The 21020-nt window shown below is 44.7% G+C and overlaps 3 protein-coding genes across 3 annotated transcripts; all 3 read right to left on the reverse strand.

Annotated features, from left to right (window-relative positions):
* Positions 1–4748: 4748 nt before the first annotated feature.
* LOC140279347 (uncharacterized) lies at positions 4749–8428 on the reverse strand. The gene is made up of 7 exons (XM_072374461.1): positions 8304–8428; positions 7481–7639; positions 7215–7310; positions 6911–7091; positions 6667–6812; positions 6439–6588; positions 4749–5670 (listed from the first exon to the last, which is right to left on the reverse strand). Exons 1-7 carry the CDS (start codon positions 8426–8428, stop codon positions 4749–4751), a joined length of 1779 nt encoding a protein of 592 aa, XP_072230562.1.
* Positions 8429–10580: 2152 nt separating this feature from the next.
* On the reverse strand, positions 10581–11522 carry LOC140279348 (odorant receptor 131-2-like). The gene has a single exon (XM_072374462.1). The coding sequence runs from the start codon at positions 11520–11522 to the stop codon at positions 10581–10583; it is 942 nt and encodes a 313-aa protein (XP_072230563.1).
* Positions 11523–18580: 7058 nt separating this feature from the next.
* LOC140279349 (odorant receptor 131-2-like) lies at positions 18581–19522 on the reverse strand. Its single transcript, XM_072374463.1, has one exon. It carries the CDS (start codon positions 19520–19522, stop codon positions 18581–18583), a length of 942 nt encoding a protein of 313 aa, XP_072230564.1.
* Between the last annotated feature and the right edge of the window lie 1498 nt (positions 19523–21020).

The following is a 21020-nucleotide window of genomic DNA, read 5'->3' on the forward strand; positions in this document are numbered from 1 at the left end:
ATCATCCCCACAAACAAACAATAGGCACCATGTTCTGTTACAAAGCCCTAATAATCCTCATGTCAAGGTAGCATTCAAGTCTGTGTGGTCCTTTCCAAAGGTTAAGAGAAAAAGTATCTTCTTAAAGTCTGCTAGAGGAGGTGAATGCAGCACGATGTACTCCTGGAACCATCACCGAGACCAATAAGCTGATGTACACTTCAGCTGCACTGATCCTAGAGATGATCCTACAAGACAAACAACACAAGGAGCAGTAGAGGAGAGGAGGGCTGGCAGCAAATATCAAGGTAACACGAAGGGAGGTTAGCCAAGGTACTTTTGAATACATTGGTGACCTCCACCATTGAAATAGACGCTGGCACCCCAGATGCTCTGGCTCTGACTCAGATTCCTGTACAGGGCATGTCCATTGGGTTCAGAAGCTCCTCAACGTGTTCCTTCCACCTTCCAACAATATCCTCATTCGAGGTATGAGGATCGCCACTCCATCCGAATGTAGCTTGAGCAAGACTACTCTGACCGCTGCTGAGTCGCCGGATGTTGCCCCAGAACCTCTTTAAGGCCGACCAAAAGTTCCTTTCCATGGCCTCCCCGAACTCCTTTCCCGTCTCGCAGATTTTATCTACTGCTTCAGGAGCCTCCTGAGCCAACCATGACCTGAAGACCTCCTTTGCTGACTCCAGGGGTGGGTCCCAGCAACCCTATAACGGACAGGATACACGTTTTCTTGTATTCCTTCTACATGTGGCGCATTCGGAGACTTATAAGAACGCAGTTCTAAAAACTGTCCACCTAGAATTTAGTTATAAGAACTGCCCTTCCCCAGGGGAACCGTTTAATTTTGTATTCACACATAAGTCGGGGACCTTGGTCGGGACTGATGTGACGCAACCGTCTGCGACCGTCTCCGTGTTACTTTAGCGCCACACTCAACAACAAAACCGGCGAAAAGTAAGGAGAGAAGACAACAAAACAACACCACCAAGAAGCTAACATGGAGAGCGAGGAGGCCACCGTGTTTATGGTCTACATGACAGTAACATTAATCATGGACGATCACAACAGCTAAGATCGAGGCTGGAAGAGCACACAGCGAGAGTCAGGAGATGAAGAATCCAGCAGCGGGCGATACTTCTTCATTTCATGGAGGAAAGAAGGAGAGCCGCAGACAAAGGAGACGACGTGTAAGTTTAACTTATTATTGTGTCTGTGTCGTATGAATAAATATTTCAGACAAGGGGCGGAGCTACCAGCCACCAAACACCCACGTCATATGTGTTCCTATGGAACCCAGAAAAGACCCTGCGTCGGAGAAGGAGTTTAAATGGTTATAGGAACTGAGGGCCGTGGTCCCGAGTTCCTGTATGTCCGAATGCGCAAAAGAACGGCCTAGTTCCTGAAAAGGTTATAGGAACAGCAAAAGGTTCCTACAGTGGGAATGCGCCTATGGAGTTTTTTGGATAGTGTTTGTCTGGACCTGTTCGCCTTGGGAGACACTACCAGGGGCATTTAGCTCCAGACAAAATACCTCTGGAGATCACTAGACCACGCAAGCCCTTCCAGACCTGGCAAGGCCACGATTCAGGAAGGGCCAAGAAAAACCATGATTGGTTATTCAGACTGTGTATACCTTTTATTACACACCATAACCTCATAACGTTAAAACTGCAGTACTGCACATAGTTACGAAAGTGAAAGTAGCTGACAAAGCCTTTCCCTGGTTGGGTCAGGATTGCTAGCTCTGTGGTTGTTTGACCCTATCTCACAATCTAGCTTGTCTTGAAAATTCTATTTTAAAAATGGCATTAAAAATATATCTGCGACCAAATCAATGTATTCTCTGTTCACCTGTTGAAGAAGCAGCTATCAGATCATGAAAATGCTTTGGCATGTACAAGTCTACAAATGACCTCTCTCTGACCATCCAATATAGGGACGGAAAGATGTTGACGTGATGACACGCCTGCAGGATGACGTTGGTGTTGCCAACTTGAAATCTGATTGATGAAAGCCAGTGAATCTGATTGGTAAAAGCCAGCCAAATTGGCATTGATTTTAAATTCTAGATGCCTGCTGTCACATCTGTTTGTTTTGTTATGTTTTTATTTTTTGGTTTTTCTGTTATAACTTTAGGTTTTTCATGTTTTAGGTATGCTCTCTCCGGGTCGGGAATGAGATCCTTCCCCAAGTGGAGGAGTTCAAGTATCTCGGGGTCTTGTTCACAGTGAGGGACGAATGGAGCGTGAGATTGATGGGCGGATAGGTGCAGCGTCTGCAGTGTTGCGGGCTCTGCACCAACCCGTCGTTGTGAAGAAGGAGCTGAGCCAGAAGGCGAAGCTCTCTATTTACTGGTCAATCTACGTTCCCATCCTCACCTATGGTCACGAGATCGCGAATACAAGCGGCTGAAATGGGTTTCCTCCGCAGGGGGTCTGGGCCTCCCTTAGAGATAGGGTGAGAAGCTCAGTCATCCGGGAGGGGCTCGGAGTAGAACCGCTGCTCCTCCGCATTGAGAGGAGTCAGATGAGGTTGCTCGGGCATCTGGTTAGGATGCCCCCTGGACGCCTCCCTGGGGAGGTGTTCTGGGCCCGTCCCACTGGGAGGAGACCCCGGGGAAGACCCAGGACACGTTGGAGAGACTATGTCTCTCGGCTGGCCTGGGAACGCCTCGGGGCCCCCCCGGAAGAGCTGGAGGAAGTGGCCGGGAACAGGGACGTCTGGGTTTCTCTGCTCAAGCTGCTGCCCCCGCGACCCCCGGATAAGCGGCAGATGAAGGATGGATGGATGTTTTAGGTTTCTGTTAAGTCATTAGTTTTAACAGAAACCATAATGGACGCGATGGATATAAAGGAGTTTTTGAAGTTGGTTGATGCCCTTTGGACCTGCAAGGGGAAAGAAACCAACCCACTGTGGAAGCTAAAAGTATCCAATGAACTCCTGGATTTCTTTTTTACGAAAAACCTGTTCATTTGATGGTGACAGATACCTCGCACATCTTGGAGGAGGCCGATAGGGTCAAATGTGTCGCAGTGGAGGTAATCTTTGGGCGAGGGTTTGCACGGGTGGCTGCCGGGGCTGCCTCTTCCCTCGTGCCTCCAGCCAAGCCATTCCCTACTCCAGAGGGGGTTCAGGAGGGCCTGCCCCCACGTCGCCGGATGTCTGGCCGTCCGCCAGACCGTCTCTGACACCTGCACCCTATTGTCTGGCCACCGTCAGATCACCGCCGGCTCCCCCGTCTCCACAGTCTCTAGGGCCACATCCGCTTCTGGGAAGCGGTGAGAAGGGTCCACCATGCGGCAATGGTTGATATTTTCCGCATGGACTGCCGAGGTATCGGTCACGGTCACGCTCCACTATACCTTCATCTCTCCTTTTGCCTTCCTAGTGTTGCCGTCTCCACGACCACCGCCGTCCCCACAGCCTGCTGACATGCCCCAGACTGCCGCCACGACAGTCCTTGCTTTGGCGTTCAGAGCCCCTCCCCCCCACCCTGACTTGGGAATGTCTGGGAGCCATTCCTCGAGGGGGTGGCTGTTGTCTTCACCAGTGGGAGCTCGGGCTCGCTGCTTCCTTCGTCCTAACCTTCGCCGGTGGGAGCCCGGGTGGGTTCATCGCTGCCTTCATCCTCACCTTCGCCAGTGGTAGCCTGAGCAGACTCGCAGCTGTTTTCGTCTTCGCCAGTGGGAGCCCTCACTTCTGCCCTTGCCTCTCCCTGCAACTGCTCTGGAGGGGGTCCGGTCGAATGGTAGGCTTCCACGTTGCCGGAAGTCTGGCCGTCCGCCAGATGGCATCCGGCCCTAAGCCCCTTCAGAGTCCCTCCCTCCCATAATTTAGGCTGTCTGGAAGCAATCCTTGATGGGGAGGCTCTGTCACGACACGTTTTGAGTCTGGTTTTCAGGTTCTAGCTTAATTTCTTGTCATGTTTTTTCCCGTCACATTAAGTTTCACTCACCTCACATGTTTCTGTTCACAGCTGCACACCATCATCAATCACTGCCCAGTCATTGCAGAATCCTCACCTTACTTTCCATGGTCAAAGTCACGTTTGCTCACGTTTCGTCAATTCTGCATCTAGGTCCTCCATGCCGTTCTTGACAACTGACACTTTTAGATTCAAGTTATTTCGTGATGAAGCTACACAGGAGATCTTAGTTTTCGTTTTTTATTCACAGATTAGTTTCTTTGTTAGAGATTATCTTTGGTCAGGAATTATTGGTACATATTAAGCATTACAAACACTTTGTTAGGGTTTGTAAAATGTAATGGCTTTTGTTAAAGACAATACTGTACAGCATGCATTTTGCATTTTTCTTGCTGACAGGATGACAAGTTCCGGTTATTTTGCTGATGACAAAAAAATATGTTGGACACAAACAAAATGTCCCACTGGGGCACATAAAATTGCAAAATATTTGGATAAATACAAAGATTTGGGTTTAATACATTCTTCTACTTCTTCTGCTGAACCGGGTTAATATATTGTATCTTTGCCCATTTAGACCAAGGCTTTGTTTTAACTGAGTTTTACCGTTCTAGTATTCTAAAACAGATATTAATGGAAAAATAAATTGTGTTAAGTACTTTTATTTTTCAACTTTTGAAGAGACTAAAATCATGAAATAAAGACCATTTGAGAGTTGAAGTAACTTTTATTGTAAATTAATGCTTTTTAAAATAATATCACCTCTAAATATCACCTCAGGCTTCAGGGGTAAATTGATGCAAATGTTTCTCAAAGTCTTAAATGGTTAAGGGCAGACTTTAGGCTTTATTGAGACAACTGAAACTTTAATTTGACAGCATAGATTGTACATGAGGACAGGTCTGATGGTCTGATCTCTGAGGCCATAGATCAGTGCACTCAAACACCTGGGAAGAATGATAAAAATTACATAAAAAAAGTTCTGAATGCGAATAAGTACACTAAACAGAACAAGTTTGGAGACAGCAAATAGTAATGGGTTATGTATAGTTGAGGAGATACTGAAGCCGAGCTGCAGCAGATGCATCAGCAGTGTGTTACGAGCCTTAAGAGCTGAAGCTTTCTCTGTGGAGGCTGACCTGGCTGCTATAATTACAACAATATAGGTGGAGGTGATTGCCAGACCAGCAGAAATAAACAGAAAACAAGTGTAAGCTTCCTCATAATCATAATAGAGTGGTGAAAGCAACATGAGGGCTGTATTACAAAAAGTTTTCATCTGCAGAGTTTCTAGCTCTTCGAAGGGAAATTCTAACAGCAAAAGAATTTGAATGACAACATTTAGTAAACAAATGGCCCAAACCACAATAACAGCCACTGCTGTGTTTCTGACGGTGATGATGGAAGCGTGCCTCAGAGGGTAGCACACGGCTACACATCTCTCCAAAGACATCACCACCAGTATCAGAGGAGAGACTGGATTGGTGAGATTACCGATCATGAGGAAAACACCACAAACAGGATATGCCAGAAATATTCTACAGATGGACAATATGTATAACAACTGACTCAGTGTCAGCTGAACTGTGTCTGCAAACAGGAGGTTATAAAGAAGAATGTAGCGGCAAGTTTCACGAAACACTGGTTTACTCCTCAAAGTGTACAACATGGTCCCATTAATGAAGAGGAATATACAGCATGGAACTGTAGTCAGAGTGGTATACAACACTCTCTCCAGGAACACCAGTCTACCAGTTGTATTGGACATCTCACAGAAAAGTCAGCAGGCTGGAGTCTGTTTGCTTTGAGAAAGGCTGCTCTGGTTTACCTGCTATCACACATGTACACATATACCAAAGAGAAACTCTAAATGAAACTGAGAAAATATAAAATATCAACCTTTTGATTTCACAGAAACATTAAACACACTAAAATATCACAGCTGAATTAGTTTATGTCCCTAAAACACTGCAGATGCAACATATCTTGAACACACATTGTTAACTTCACCTGTGAAGATAGTTATCAGGTCAGCACTTGTTTCCTTGTGGGCAAAGCTGGTCTGCTTGGTTTACTGGACCCAGCATATAATTTATGAGCTCTTTCCTGGCAACCTGATCACATGATGCATCATGTTAACATGGTTACCAGATCACTGATGGGTCATGAAATCTCTTCAGTCAATATCACTTTGTTGAGCTAGTTATCTCATTTTTGTCTTTTGACTTAAATATGTACTGGAATATGCTAAATTTAACACTTTGTCAATTTATCATAACTGACAACAATCAAAGACAAGTTGGTATAATTTTAGTCATACTTAGAAAGTTTTTCTCTTTTAATGTTATGATGAATTACTGAATTTACAAAGTAACTCAGCCACTGCTCGTTATTTTTCCTCAGATACATATAAAAAACCTTAAGGGGGTCAAATTGTGTTTTCTGAGGTTTCCATGTCTTCTAGTGAGTTAGATGGTGTTATTGTGCATCTAAAACCTCTGCTACCAAAAACATACAACATAGGCTTCTGAGCACACAACCTTTCCTCCCCACACTTGTGGGGATGAAATTCAAGGTCGGGTGTCTTGTGAGCTGGGTGGCAGTAGAAGTTAGGGGCCTGGATGTGCCGATCTCTGGGGTCGCAAACTGGCTCTTGGGATGTGGAACTTCACTTCACAGGCAGGGAAAGAGTCTGAGCTGGTGTGTGAGGTGAAGCGTTACTAATTAGATATAGTTGGGCCCACCTCCACACAGAGCATTGGCTCTGGAACCAAACTCCTGGAGAGGGGCTGGACACTCTCATACTCTGGAGTTGCCCATGGAGAGAGGTGTTGGGCAGATGTGGGGATACACACAAGCCCCCAGCTGAGTGCCCCATGTCAGAGTTTTTCTAGGTGAGCGAGAGGGTCACACCACTGCGTCTGCAAGTCACAGGAGGCGAGGTTCTGACTTGTTTTTGCACATGCACCAAACAGCAGCTCAGATTACCCAGCCTCCTTGAAGTCTCTGAGTGGTGACCTTGAGGTGGCGCCACCAGGGGATTCTCTTGTTCCTGAGGGGGACTTTGATGCCCATGTTGGCAATGACAGAGTGACCAGATGAGGCATGATTGGGAGGAACAGCCTCCCTGATCTGAACCCGAGTGGTGTTTTGTTTTTGGACTTCTGTGCTAGTCATGGATTGGTCATTACAAACACCATGTTTGAGCATAGGGTGATTCGTAAGTGCACTTAGTACCAGGCCATCTTAGGCCAAAGGTACAAAAAACGACTTTGTAGTCACATCATCAGACCTGCAGCTATATGTCTTGGACACTCGGTTGAGGAGAGGGTCAGAACTGTCAAATGATAACCATCTGGTGGTGAAGTGGATCCACTGGTGGGGGAGACTGCCAGACAGACCTGGTAAGCCCAAACGAATAGTGAGGGTAAACATCTGGCAGAGGCCCCTGTCTGTGAGGTCTTTAACTCACACCTCCTGGAGAATTTTTCTCACATACCGGGAGGTTAAGGACATGGAATCTGAATGGACCATGCTCAGGATCTCCATTGTGAATACAGCTTCCAAGAGTTGTGAAGGTTGTCGAACTTGTCGTGGAGGTAACCGAGTGAGACCGTCAAGCTAAAGAAGGATGCCTTTGGGGCTTGGTTGTCCCTGGGGTCACCTGAAGCAGCTGACAGGTACATATTGGCTAAAAAGGCTGCAGCACTGATGAAGCTGAAACATGGGAGTGGGAGGATTTCACGAAGTCAAACTTGTTTACACTGGCTGTTCATCTCTGCCAGGGCTGCCCCTTGTCACCAATCCTGTTAGTGATTTCCATGGACAGGATGGAAATTCAGGATCTCGAGGGATAGCCATGGAGAGGAGAGTGTCTGATTTGGGAACATCAGGGTTACATCTTTGTTTTTTTGTGGATGATATGGTTCTGTTGGCTTCTTCAAGCCAAGACTTTCAGCGAGCACTGGAGCATTTTGCAGCTGAGTGTGAAATGGTTGGGATCATAGTGAGCTCTTCTGAATCCGAGACCATGGTTCTCATTCGGAAAAAGGTGGAGTGCTCCCTCCGGGTTGGGCACGAGTGCCTGCCTCAGGTGGAGTAGTTTAAGTATCAATTCAATTCAATTCAGTTTATTGACATAGCGCCAAATCAGAACAAATGTCATGTCAAGCACTTCAATGATACAGTCCAGTTCAAGCCAATTAGAGTCCAATTCATTGTAATCATAAGATCTTGTTCACAAGTGATGGCAGGTTGGAGTTAGAGGTGGACAGACGGATTGGGGATTTGTCAGCAGTAATGAGTCCGTTGTGGTGAAGAAGGGGCTGAGCTGGAAAGAAAAGCTTTCGATTCACTGGTCCATCTTTGTACCAACCCTCACCTATGGTCACAGATCTGGGTAGTGACCAAAAGAATTAGATTGTCGATGGTAGCCGGGCTCAGTGGATGGTTGCTGGGCTCAGCCTCATAGATATGGAAAGGAGCTCGGTCATTTGGAAGAAGCATTTTGTGAGCATTTATTTAGAAGTTTTTTTTTCCCAGGATAAGTGCTCCCATTTCTCATGGTATCCTGAGTGGAATCTTCAGCCAAGGAGACATGTGGCTTGCTGATGGATAAGGTCCTGGAGACCTGGTGAAGGAATACCTTTTACTGGATTTAGTCCTCTTCCAAAGAGAGCTGTTGTTTGAGGACAGTGCAAAGCTTGTTAATTTCTGGCAAGGGCCCTAAAATCCGTAAAGTAACTGAAGGGAGATAAATGGCTTTTGTGTTGATCTGTGTATCTTGAACCATAAGACCATTTTTCCTGTATGCTGTAGGGTTACTACTGTATTTTGGGACTAATTCTATGGGCAGTAGCTAGATAAGCTAAACCTGGCAAGCACTTGTCTTCTTTAGCAGACTGCAGCTCCAAAAGGTCACCTAGTTCCCTCAGCTCAATGTAATCATTGCTGGATATTTTTTTATTTTGGGAAAGCAGTCCAGTTTCCCAAAAGGTGCACACTCAATGACTTCTAGTGACGTGTAACACTCATTAAGCCTAGCCAAGGCTTTTGGAGAGCGACATCTGGGTAACTGAGGTTGACGGCACATATCCTCAACTGACTTCAACAACTGATCTTGCTCTTCACTGGCTGTATGACCCAAGTCTCTGATGACATTTGTGAATGATGACAGTCATGCCCTTAAACTTTGTAGATGTTTCATTGAATTGAGCAAGACCTGTATTCACCAACTCACATTGAAGCAAATACCTGGCAAGAGGTTCCATTTCATGTGCCTTATGTGACAAAACAAGCTGAGACAGATAATCTGTTGATTTTTCAATTGCAAGACATGACAATGATCAAAATCCTTTGTGACTTATCAATGGCAGCAAAACCACAGGTCGTGACTGCTCTGGCGAGACTGCCAGATAAAACTTATCTGATGGAGGATATGTTATCACACATCTAAAATCAAATGTGGTCTAAAAATGGTGCAGATGTTGCTTTGGTAAAGCCTACTAACCCTTTAAAAGCAGATCTAAAACTCAATGCAAAACTAATCACCCCCTGAAAATGCCTTTAAACTGGAAGCAAAGAAGGGTGTTCCAGTCTTGAAAGAGAATAAATTCAAGTATAGGTCAATCACAATTTTCAATGATTGTTCTTTTAAATGTATTATGACTGTGAAACCAAAGAAGCTATATTGTGTAAATCTTCTGTTGTTATATGATGTGCTTTTCTTTTTGAAATACCCGTGTTGGGCAGCTGCAATTTCATTGTCTTGTATACAGTGACAATAAAGGTATTCTATCTTATAATCAAAGATAATGTTGCTTTACACAATTATTAAAATTGCAAATTTGTGCAGATATGTTCAAATAAAATGGGACGAGGAATATTTCCATTCATGTATTCAACATAGTCTATTCGAAGTTTAATTAGCTGTTAAAAACCTTAATCCAAAAATGTGTCTCCTCGGACATAAATTCCTAATTTGTTTTGTGTTTGTGGACATGAAAATAAATACCCAGAGGAATACACTCTTGGGTAATTTTGTGAAACTATGACAAAAAATGATCATATCACACTGATATTTTTAGATTTGAGTAATTTAGTGATGAAGCTAAACAGGAGATCTTAGTTTGTCTCCAACCTTAACTCAAACTTTCTACACCAACTGTACTTTGAAACACTTTTTGTTTTCATTCATTAATTAGTTTCTCACTCAGATGGTCTTTGGTCAGTTTTAGACATTAATAATTATATAGTTAGATTTGGATATTAAAGAACTACTTTCTGTCTGACAGAATGACAAGTTCTTGTTGTTTTGCTGATGACCAAAAATGTGTTGGACACACAAACAAAATGTCCCACTGAGGCACATAAAACATGCACGATAATAGGATTTAGTTTTATATTGTATCTTCGCCCATTTAGACCGAAGGTAAACAGAGTTTTACTATTCCAGCACTCCAATAACATCTCTTCTTTCTCAACTTTAAACAGACTAATATCATGAAAAAAACACAATGTGAGAGGTGAAACATTCAGCTTTTATTGTAAATAAATGTCTTTACCGTAATTTTTATCCAAATTTTCTTTCTTTTTCTTCTTCAGAATAAATGGATGTATTTATAATGTTGATGCAATGTATGTTTCAATCCATAAATATTTAAGGGGACACTTTACGTTTTACTGTGATACCCGAAAGCTTCATTCGACAGCACAGATTGTACATGAGGACAGGTCTGATGGTCTGATCTCTGAGGCCATAGATCAGTGCACTCAAACACCTGGGAAGAATGATAATAGACACATAAAAAACATTCTGGATGCGTAAAAGTACTCGTAAGACAACAAGTTTTGAGACAGCAAATAGTAACGGGTTATGTATAGTTGAGGAGATACTGAAGCCGAGCTGCAGCAGATGCATCAGCAGTGTGTTACGAGCCTTAAGAGCTGAAGCTTTGTCTGTGGAGGCTGACCTGGCTGCTATAATTACAACAATATAGGTGGAGATGATTGTCAGACCAGCAGAAATTAACAGAAAATAAGTATAAACTCTGTCATAATCATAATATAGTGGTGTAAGAAACATGACAACTGTATTACAAAACGTGTTCATCTGCAGAGTTTCTAGCTCTTCGAAGGGAAATTCTAACAGCAAAAGAATTTGAATGACAACATTTAGTAAACAAATGGCCCAAACCACAATAACAGCCACTGCTGTGTTTCTGGTGGTGATGATGGAAGCGTGCCTCAGAGGGTAGCACACGGCTACACATCTCTCCAAAGACATCACCACCAGTATCAGAGGAGAGACTGGATTGGTGAGATTACCGAGCATGAATAAAACACCACATACAGGATATGTCAGAAATATTCTACCGATGGACAATATGTATAACAACTGACTCAGTGTCAGCTGAACTGTGTCTGCAAACAGGAGGTTATAAAGAAGAATGTAGCGGCAAGTTTCACGAAACACTGGTTTACTCCTCAAAGTGTACAACATGGTCCCATTAATGAAGAGGAATATACAGCATGGAACTGTAGTCAGAGTGGTATACAACACTCTCTCCAGGAACACCAGTCCAACAGTTGTATTGGACATCTCACAGAAAACATTTAATGAATCAGAAATATCAGTTTGTTCATCTCACTGGACGACTAAAACCCTACAATCCACTTTAGTCTGCTTTGTAAACACTGTCTCTTACTTAGTCACATCCAAAGAATGAACTCCTTCATTTGCATGTCAGTGTATCAGCAGGCTGGAGTCTGTTTGCTTTGAGAAAGGCTGCTCTGGTTTACCTGCTATCACACATATACACATATATCAAAGAAAAACTCTAAATGAAACTGAGAAAATATAAAATATCAACCTTTTGATTTCACAGAAACATTAAACACACTAAAATATCACAGCTGATTTAGTTTATGTCCCTAAAACACTTCAGATGCAACATATCTTGAACACACATTGTTAAAAACTTAAAATCATACAAAGACCCGTCACCTGTGAAGATAGTTGTCAGGTCAGCACTTGTTTCCTTGTGGGCAAAGCTGGTCTGCTTGGTTTACTGGACCCAGCATATGATTTATGAGCTCTTTCCTGGCAACCTGATCACATGATGCATCATGTTAACATGGTTACCAGATCACTGATGGGTCATGAAATCTCTCCTCCAGTTAGTAACTTCTTCAGTCAGTGTTTTTACTAAAACATGTACAAGTTTATATTACATTTCACATTTTGTCATTTTGTCATTTACTAACAAGAATTAAAAACTAATGGGTATAATTGTATTCACATTTTGAATTATTTATTCTTTTAAAAGTATTAATAGTTCCTGACTTTACAAAGTACAAAAACAACGGCTTCAGGTTCATGTTCAATTACAAAACACAACAAAAACTATAAAATAGTTATAAAAGCGCGAATAAGAATGTTTTTTCTTCATTTAAGAAGAAATTTATATCACCTTAAAGGGGTCATATTGGGTTTTCTGAGGTTTCATGTCTTCAAGTGAGTGAGATGGTGTTATTGTGCATATAAAGGCCCTGCTAGCCAAAAAGTCAAAGGTAGACTCCAGAAATAATTACAGCCCATCACCAACAAAATAAAAATATATGCTCTTTCTGATCTAACCCCCTTTCTGTTCCACTAAGTTATATTCAAAGCCACCCAACGCCAAGTTGGTTCAGCCCTGGTTGGTTTCAGAAACTCATATTAAGGCATCAATATGCTATGATGCTACCATGTCTGGAGGGATACATCATCATCCCCACCAACAAAGAATGGACACCATGTTCTGTTACAAAGCCCTAATAATCCTCATGTCAAGGTAGCATTCAAGTCTGTTTGGTCCTTTCCAAAGGTTAAGAGAAAAAGTATCTTCTTAAAGTCTGCTAGAGGAGGTGAATGCAGCACGATATACTCCTGGAACCATCACCGAGACCAATAAGCTGATGTACACTTCAGCTGCACTGATCCTAGAGATGAAGATAAACAACACAAGGAGCAGTAGAGGAGAGGAGGGCTGGAAGAAAATATCAAGGTAACACGAAGGGAGGTTAGCCAGACCAAGCAGGGAGTATGTGTGAAATAATGAGCTGAAGCGTAGTTCCTATGATTTTCCACGTGGGACAGAACTATGTGGAAATATGAGGCTTTGACGTTCTCTCCAGATCTATTAGTGCTATATGCAAACTGGTGTTGGTCAAACCTGGGTGGAAGGTTTGACTAGAGAGGAGATTTTTGAATACCACGGTGAAAATAGACGCTGGCACCCCAGATGCTCTAACTCTTACTCCTGTACAGGGTTCAGAAGCTCCTCAAGGTGTTCTTTCCACCTTCCAACAATATCCTCATTCGAGGTATGAGGATCGCCACTCCATCCGAATGCAGCTTGAGCAAGACTACTCTGACCCCTGCTGAGTCGCCGGATGGTGCCCCAGAACCTCTTTAAGGCCGACCAAAAGTTCCTTTCCATGGCCTCCCCAAACTCCTCCCATGCCACAGATTTTGCTTCTGCAACCGCACCCTTCTAGCCTGTCGACACCTCTCTACTGTTTCAGGAGCCTCCCAAGCCATCCAGGACCTGAAGGCCTCTATCTTTACCCTGACGTCTTCCTGAACCACTGGGGTCCACCAGCGGGTTCTTGGTTTGCCGCCGTTAAAAGCACCAACAAGCACTGGACACAGCTGCAGTCAGCCGCTTCCACAACGGAAATTTTGAACAGGGTCAACTCTGACTCCATGTCCCCTACCATGAGAGAACTTCTGACTTAGGTCTACCAGGTCAATGTTTTCGACCGAGCTTCGTAAAGTTTTTGATCACCCCGTTAAAGGGCAAGAGGCCATGTACCGGCTATTTTCGTTAAGACAAGGGTCTGGATCAGTGGCCAGCTTTTCCGATGAGTTTCGCATTTTGGCAGCAGAATGTGGATGGGACGAGCCCGCACTTGTGACCTTGTTTGCCAGGAATTTGTCCGAAGAATTAAAGGATGAACTGGCCTCTCGAGATGACTCGACCTCTCTCGAACAAATTAATTTTTTTAGCTATTAGGCTAGACAATCGTCTCCGGGAACGGAGGAGGGAACGAGCCAATCGGACCCGTAGCCCAGCCCCACCAGCGGGTCCCGGTTCTCGCGCCCCTGGTTGCCCGTCTTAGAGTACCGTCAGGCCTTCCGGCCCCCCGCCCCCCCTCCCTCTGAAGAACCCATGCAGCTGGGCCGAGCCTGCCTATCTCCCTCAGAACGCCTCATCTCGCTCTCTCGCCCGGATATCGCTACGTGCTACGCTGAGGAGCAACATCCACTCCTACCCCCTACATGTATTCATAGACTCGGGGTCTGACGACAATTTCATTGATGAGAACTATGTCAGACAAACCAACATCCCTCTCGAGCTCTTAGAAATCCTCAAGTCTGTCAACACCCTGGATGGTCGGCTCATCGCCAAGGTTACACATCGCATTGTTCCCCTCACACTCACTATTTCTGGCAACCACAGTGAGATTATCCAGCTTTATGTGATACCCTCACCTCTGTCGCCAGCTGTCCTTGGTCTACCCTGGCTAAAACGGCATAATCCCCTTCTCGACTGGAAAACGTTGTCCATTTCCAGCTGGAGTGTCTCCTGCCACGCTCTCTGTCTCAAATCCACCATTCCGGAGCCCCGTCAGTCTGCGTCTCCTCAGTCTCCTCCAGAACTTTCCTCTGTGCCTTCTGAGTACCAGGATCTCGCCATGGTCTTCAATAAAGATTTAGCACGGACTCTACCCCTCCACCGCCCTTATGACTGTGCCATCGACCTGTTCCCTGCAGCCCCTCTCCCCACTAGTAGGCTGTTCAATGTGTCTCGCCCGGAGAAAGTGGCCATGGAAACATATATCAACGAGTGTCTGGCTTCTGGTCTGATCCGACCCTCCTCGTCCCCTCTGGGAGCGGGCTTCTTTTTTGTAGAGAAAAAGGATGCATCTTTACGCCCCTGCTTGATTACCGGGGTCTCAATCAGATTACCGTTAAGAATAAGACTCCTCTGCAACTCATCGATTCCTCATTCGAGCCGTTATGCCACACCCAAGTCTTTTCCAAGTTTGACCTCCGGAACGCCTATCACCTCATCAGGATTCGAGAAGGAAATGAGGGGAAGACCGCGTTCAACACACCCCTTGGACAGTTTGAATACCTTGTAATACCCTTTGGACTCACTAATGCCCCCGCCGTTTTACAGACACTCATGAACGACCTTTTCCGGGATATGCTGAACCATTTCGTTTTCATCTATTTAGATGACGTCCTCATATTCTCTCGGTCTCTCAAGGAACACAGTCAGCATGTGAGGTTAGTTCTCCAGCGTCAGCTTCAAAATAAGCTGTATGTCAAACCAGAGAAATGCGAGTTCCACGCCCCCTCCGTCAGCTTTCTTGGTTACATCATCGCTCAATGCCAGCTGGAGCCAGACCCTGTCAAAATAAGAGCCGTCGCCGACTGGCCTCCTCCCGAGAACCGCAAGGAGCTACAACGCTTCCTGGGTTTCGCCAACTTCTACCGCACCTTCATAAGGGATTACAGTAAAGTGGCCGCTCCACTTACTCGTCTGACCTCCACCAAGATTACCTTCCGGTGGACCCCTGAGTCCGACAGCGCTTTCTCTAAGCTTAAGTCTCTGTTCACGAGTGCCCCATCCTTAAGCATCCAGATCCTTCCCTCCAGTTTGTGGTGGAGGTTGACGCCTCTGATGCAGGAGTGGGAGCGGTGCTGTCACAAAGGGATCGCTCCACTCAGAAACTGCATCCTTGTGCTTTCTTCTCCCGTCGACTCAGCCCAGCTGAAAGTAACTACGACGTGGGAAACCGTGAGTTGCTGGCGGTGGTTCTGGCTCTTCAGGAGTGGAGGCACTGGCTCGAGGGCTGCAAACAAGCATTTCTTATATGGACAGACCACAAAAACCTTTCTTACCGCCGCTCTTCCCGCCGGCTCAATCCATGTCAAGCCCGCTGGTCGCTGTTCCTCAGCAGGTTCAATTATACGCTGTCTTATCGTCCCGGCAGTCGTAATGGAAAACCGGACTCGCTCTCCCGCATTTATTCATGCTCAAGTCCCCAGGATTTGGATCCTATTATTCCCTCGACCTGTGTGGTGGGGGCGGCAGATTGAGTGGGAGATTGAGTTGGTGGTGAAGGAAGCTCAGAGGAATGCTCCGGATCCTGGCGGTGGTCCTCCTAATCGTTTGTTCGTTCCCCCTGCAGTCCGTTCACATGTTCTTCAATCGGGACATTGGTCTAAACTGACGTGTCATCCAGGAACCCAACGTACCTTTCTCCGCCATCGCTTCTGGTGGCCGGGGATGGCCGGGGATGGCCAGGGATATTCGTGAGTTTGTGGCTGCATGTTCTGTCTGTGCCAGAAGCAAAGCTTCCCATCGGCCTCCTGCTGGTCTGCTGCGTCCTCTACCCATTCCCAGCCGCCGTCACATATTGCCGTGGATTTCGTCACCGGATTACCCCCATCAGAAGGTAACACAGTCATACTCACCATCATTGATAGTTTCTCCAAAGCTGTGCATTATGTTCCCCTCCCCAAATTACCCTCTGCCTTGGAGACTGCAGATCTTCTGTCCAAGCATGTGTTTAAGCTCCACGGGATTCCCATTGATACTGTGTCTGATCGCGGACCGCAGTTCGCCTCTCGAGTGTGGAGCGCTTTCTGTAAAGCGGTGGGCGCAGCAGCCAGTCTCTCCTTGGGTTACCATGCCCAGACAAACGGCCAGATGGAACGGGCCAATCAGGACCTGGAAGCAGCACTACGCTGTGTGACCGCTCATCACCCGGTCTCCTGGAGCTCTTTCCTGCCCTGGATTGAGTATGCACACAACTCCCTCTCATGCTCCGCCACAGGTATGTCCCAATCATGGCTTGTTACGGCTTTCAACCCCCGTTGTTCCCAGCCTAAGAGGAGGAGGTGGCAGTTCCTTCCATGGAGGAGCATCTCCGGAGGATTCGGGAGGTTTGGAGGAACATGAAGGCAGCACTCACTCGCTCCGCGGAGAACAACAAGCGTCTAGCAGACCTGCATCGCTCTCCGGCCCCTGAGTATGAGGTCGGGCAAAAACTGTGGCTCTCCTCCCGAGATCTTCCACTCCAGACGGAGTCACGTAAGCTGGCTCCTCGTTATGTGGCGCCCTTCACAATTTCCCGAATAATAAACCCTTCCTCTGTCCGTCTTATCCTCCCGGATTCTATGAAGATTAATCCCACATTCCATGTTTCCCTCCTCAAGCCTGTCTCCACCAGTGACCTCAGCCCTCCGGTCGTTACCCCCCCATCCCCCCGGCTCATCGACGATCACCCGGCATTTACGGTTTCCAGGAAACTGGACGTCAGGCCCAGAGGGCGGGGTTTCCAGTATCTGGTTGATTGGGAAGGATATAGTCCTGAGGAGTGCTCCTTGATCTCGCTCCTCTGGGATTTTTACGAGGCGAACCCGGGCAGACCCGGGAGAACGCCAGGAGGCGTCCGTTGAGAGAGGGGTACTGTGGTGATTGTGACCTTTTGTTGCCTTCTTTTAGTTATGTTTGTACCTGGGTGCTGGCTGGTTGTCTTCTGTTGTTTTTCAGGCTGGGCTGGACGGCTGGGAGGAGCGCTCTCACCATTCCCACCTGTGTCCTGTTACTAATCTGGCACCAGTTAAAGCCTGCTCTCTCCTGGCCCGTGGTGTCGGATTATTGCCTCACGACGGACGAACACGCATGCCAGTTGGATACACCCAGTCAGAGATCGGTACCCAGCCCAGCCTGCCAACGAACCAGCCCGCTGCCCGTATCCGAGCAAGTCTTCACGAGACCTTCGGAACACGGGAACCACTCCTCTCATGGGCCTTGCGCGGAGTCACCAGGACACGGAGCCTCCTTCCACCTCACTGAATAAATCCCTTTTGACCCCTACCTTCTGTCTACTGTTCGCTTTTGGATCCAGCCCTCCCCAGCACCCAACACACAGTCTGGTTTTGTGTTTTGTTTTGTCAAAATCAAGTTTTTTCTTCATATTCACAGTTCAGTTTTTGTAATCCGGCTCAGCCGCGCCTTAAATCGTGTTTTACTACGTACCTCACCTTACATGACACCTGTGCTGTTGATTCTGAAGGCAGATTTCTTTGAGATGGCAACATATGATGGATGACAAAATTATTCTAGTAAAACTATAACATAAACTGAATGGAATTATCAGCAATGGAAGTGACACAAACAAGAAAAATGTATGAGATGAAGAGAATAAAGTATTGGGAGTCATTTCATACATAGAGATAAAAATGACAGGTTCGTTCCATCCATAAACTCAACACAGTCTCACAGAAGATTGTGAAATTGTTCAAAACTATAATCTATTAAATTGTCTCCTGGGACATAAAGTCCAAATGAATTTTGTGCTTGTGGATATAAAAATAAATACACAGAGGAATATACTTTTTGGCCATTTTTCATAATTATAACAGAAATAATTATCATATCACTGATTTTTCAACTTATGAAGAGACTAAAATCATGAAATAAAGACCATTTGAGAGTTGAAGTAGCTTTTATTGTAAATGAATGCTTTTATAAATAATATCACCTCAGGCTTCAGGGGTAAATTGATGCAAATGTTTCTCAAAGTCTTAAATGGTTAAGGGCAGACTTTAGGCTTTACTGAGACAACTGAAACTTTAATTCGACAGCACAGATTGTACATGAGGACAGGTCTGATGGTCTGATCTCTGAGGCCATAGATCAGTGCACTCAAACACCTGGGAAGAATGATAAAAATTACATAAAAAAGATTCTGGATGCGCAGAAATACACCATAGAAAACAAGTTTTGAGACAGCAAATAGTAATGGGTTATGTATAGTTGAGGAGATACTGAAGCCGAGCTGCAGCAGATGCATCAGCAGTGTGTTACGAGCCTTAAGAGCTGAAGCTTTGTTTGTGGAGGCTGACCTGGCTGCTATAATTACAACAATATAGGTGGAGATGATTGCCAGACCAGCAGAAATAAACAGAAAATAAATGTAAGCTTCCTCATAATCATAATATAGTGGTGTAAGCAACATGACAGCTGTATGACATAAGGTTTTCATCTTCAGAGTTTCTAGCTCTTCGAAGGGATATTCTAACATCAAAAGAATTTGAATGACAACATTTAGTAAACAAATGGCCCAAACCACAATAACAGCCACTGCTGTGTTTCTGACGGTGATGATGGAAGCGTGCCTCAGAGGGTAGCACACGGCTACACATCTCTCCAAAGACATCACCACCAGTATCAGAGGAGAGACAGGATTGGTGAGATTACCGATCATGAATAAAACACCACATACAGGATATGTCAGAAATACTCTACAGATGGACAATATGTATAACAACTGACTCAGTGTCAGCTGAACTGTGTCTGCAAACAGGAGGTTATAAAGAAGAATGTAGCGGCAAGTTTCACGAAACACTGGTTTACTCCTCAAAGTGTATAACATGGTCCCATTAATGAAGAGGAATATACAGCATGGAACTGTAGTCAGAGTGGTATACAACACTCTCTCCAGGAACACCAGTCTACCAGTTGTGTTGGACATCTCACATAAAACATTTAATGAATCAGAAATATCAGTTTGTTAATGTCACTGGACGACTAAAACCCTACAATCCACTTTAGTCTGCTTTGTAAACACTGTCTCTTACTTAGTCACATCCAAAGAATGAACTCCTTCATTCACATGTCAGTGTATCAGCAGGCTGGAGTCTGTTTGCTTTGAGAAAGGCTGCTCTGGTTTACCTGCTATCACACATATACACATATATCAAAGAAAAACTCTAAATGAAACTGAGAAAATATAAAATATCAACCTTTTGATTTCACAGAAACATTAAACACACTAAAATATCACAGCTGATTTAGTTTGTGTCCCTAAAACACTGCAGATGCAACATATCTTGAACACACATTGTTAAAAACTTAAAATCATACAAAGACCCGTCACCTGTGAAGATAGTTGTCAGGTCAGCACTTGTTTCCTTGTGGGCAAAGCTGGTCTGCTTGGTTTACTGGACCCAGCATATGATTTATGAGCTCTTTCCTGGCAACCTGATCACATGATGCATCATGATGCAACATGGTTACCAGATCACTGATGATCTGATGATCATGAAATCTCTCCTGCAGTTAGTAACTGCTTCTGTCAGTCTTTTTACTTATGGTGTTATTTATTACTTACTTTACAAAGTACATGAACAATAGATCAAAGTTTAAATTGAATTTACAGTAACTGTCAAAACGATGGAGGGACTGAGAATGTTCACCATGTGAAAGTTTTTTGTGTGCGTTCAGAGTTTTCCATGTCTTCCAGAGTTAGATGGTGTTATTGTGCATGTTAAAGCTCTTCAAGGTAAATAATACAAGGTGAAAATTAAGTAAAGGTAGTAAAAAGACTTCAAACATAATTGTTTCCCACAAAGGTCGCTACCAACAAAAAAAACCCCCAAAAAACCCATCTTTCCCGCTCTAAACTCTTTTTCCACTGTACTAAGATGTCAAAGTGGTATTCAGTGTTACCAATAAGGCAACACCTCTAGAATGTGCAATAAAGAAAGAACTCCCTAAGAAATATAACAAAACAACAGAAGGTGCAAAAGACACTGAAGTCATTATGGTAAGAAGAAGAGAATAGAAAATATTGTTCAAGCTCTAAACAATACTAGAAAAGGATATGGAAGAAAGAGGCATCACACTAATGGTCCATCGCTAGTGCAACTGAGAGCTGACCATTGCAAACAACGTTAACAGTGCCACAACCACTGATTGTTATTGTCTACACACAGATATCGAAAGCACAAAACTCTGGTGCAGGGAAGTCAGCTGCAATATCTCCCCAGTGGAGGTTCCAAGAGAGGCATACGATCATCATCAACTTTATTCATATAGCACATTTAAAAAACCACAGGGGGAGCCAAAGTGCTTTACATTGAGACATAAAATAAGTTTAAGATTAAGATAAAAGGCATAAAGACACAAACATAAAATCACTGAAAAAAACAGACAGAATAAAGGAACAGACAAGCTCACTGCAAGTGCTT

Source organism: Leuresthes tenuis, unplaced genomic scaffold, assembly GCF_036924035.1.
Source record: "Leuresthes tenuis unplaced genomic scaffold, fLeuTen1.0.hap1 SCAF_21, whole genome shotgun sequence".
Classification (NCBI taxonomy): domain Eukaryota; kingdom Metazoa; phylum Chordata; class Actinopteri; order Atheriniformes; family Atherinopsidae; genus Leuresthes; species Leuresthes tenuis.

What these genes read in the sequence shown, in the direction of transcription:
- LOC140279347 (XM_072374461.1), bottom strand. Translation starts at nt 8,428, where the DNA reads ATGCTTCTTCCAAATGACCGAGCTCCTTTCCATATCTATGAGGCTGAG. An exon ending in CTTCACAACTCTTGGAAGCT is followed by an intron (nt 7,311 to 7,480) that starts GTATTCACAATG and finishes TCTGTCTGGCAG; the next exon opens with TCTCCCCCACCAGTGGATCC. An exon ending in AGCCAATGCTCTGTGTGGAG is followed by an intron (nt 6,589 to 6,666) that starts GTGGGCCCAACT and finishes TGTGAAGTGAAG; the next exon opens with TTCCACATCCCAAGAGCCAG.
- LOC140279348 (XM_072374462.1), bottom strand. Translation starts at nt 11,522, where the DNA reads ATGTCCAATACAACTGTTGGACTGGTGTTCCTGGAGAGAGTGTTGTAT.
- LOC140279349 (XM_072374463.1), bottom strand. Translation starts at nt 19,522, where the DNA reads ATGTCCAACACAACTGGTAGACTGGTGTTCCTGGAGAGAGTGTTGTAT.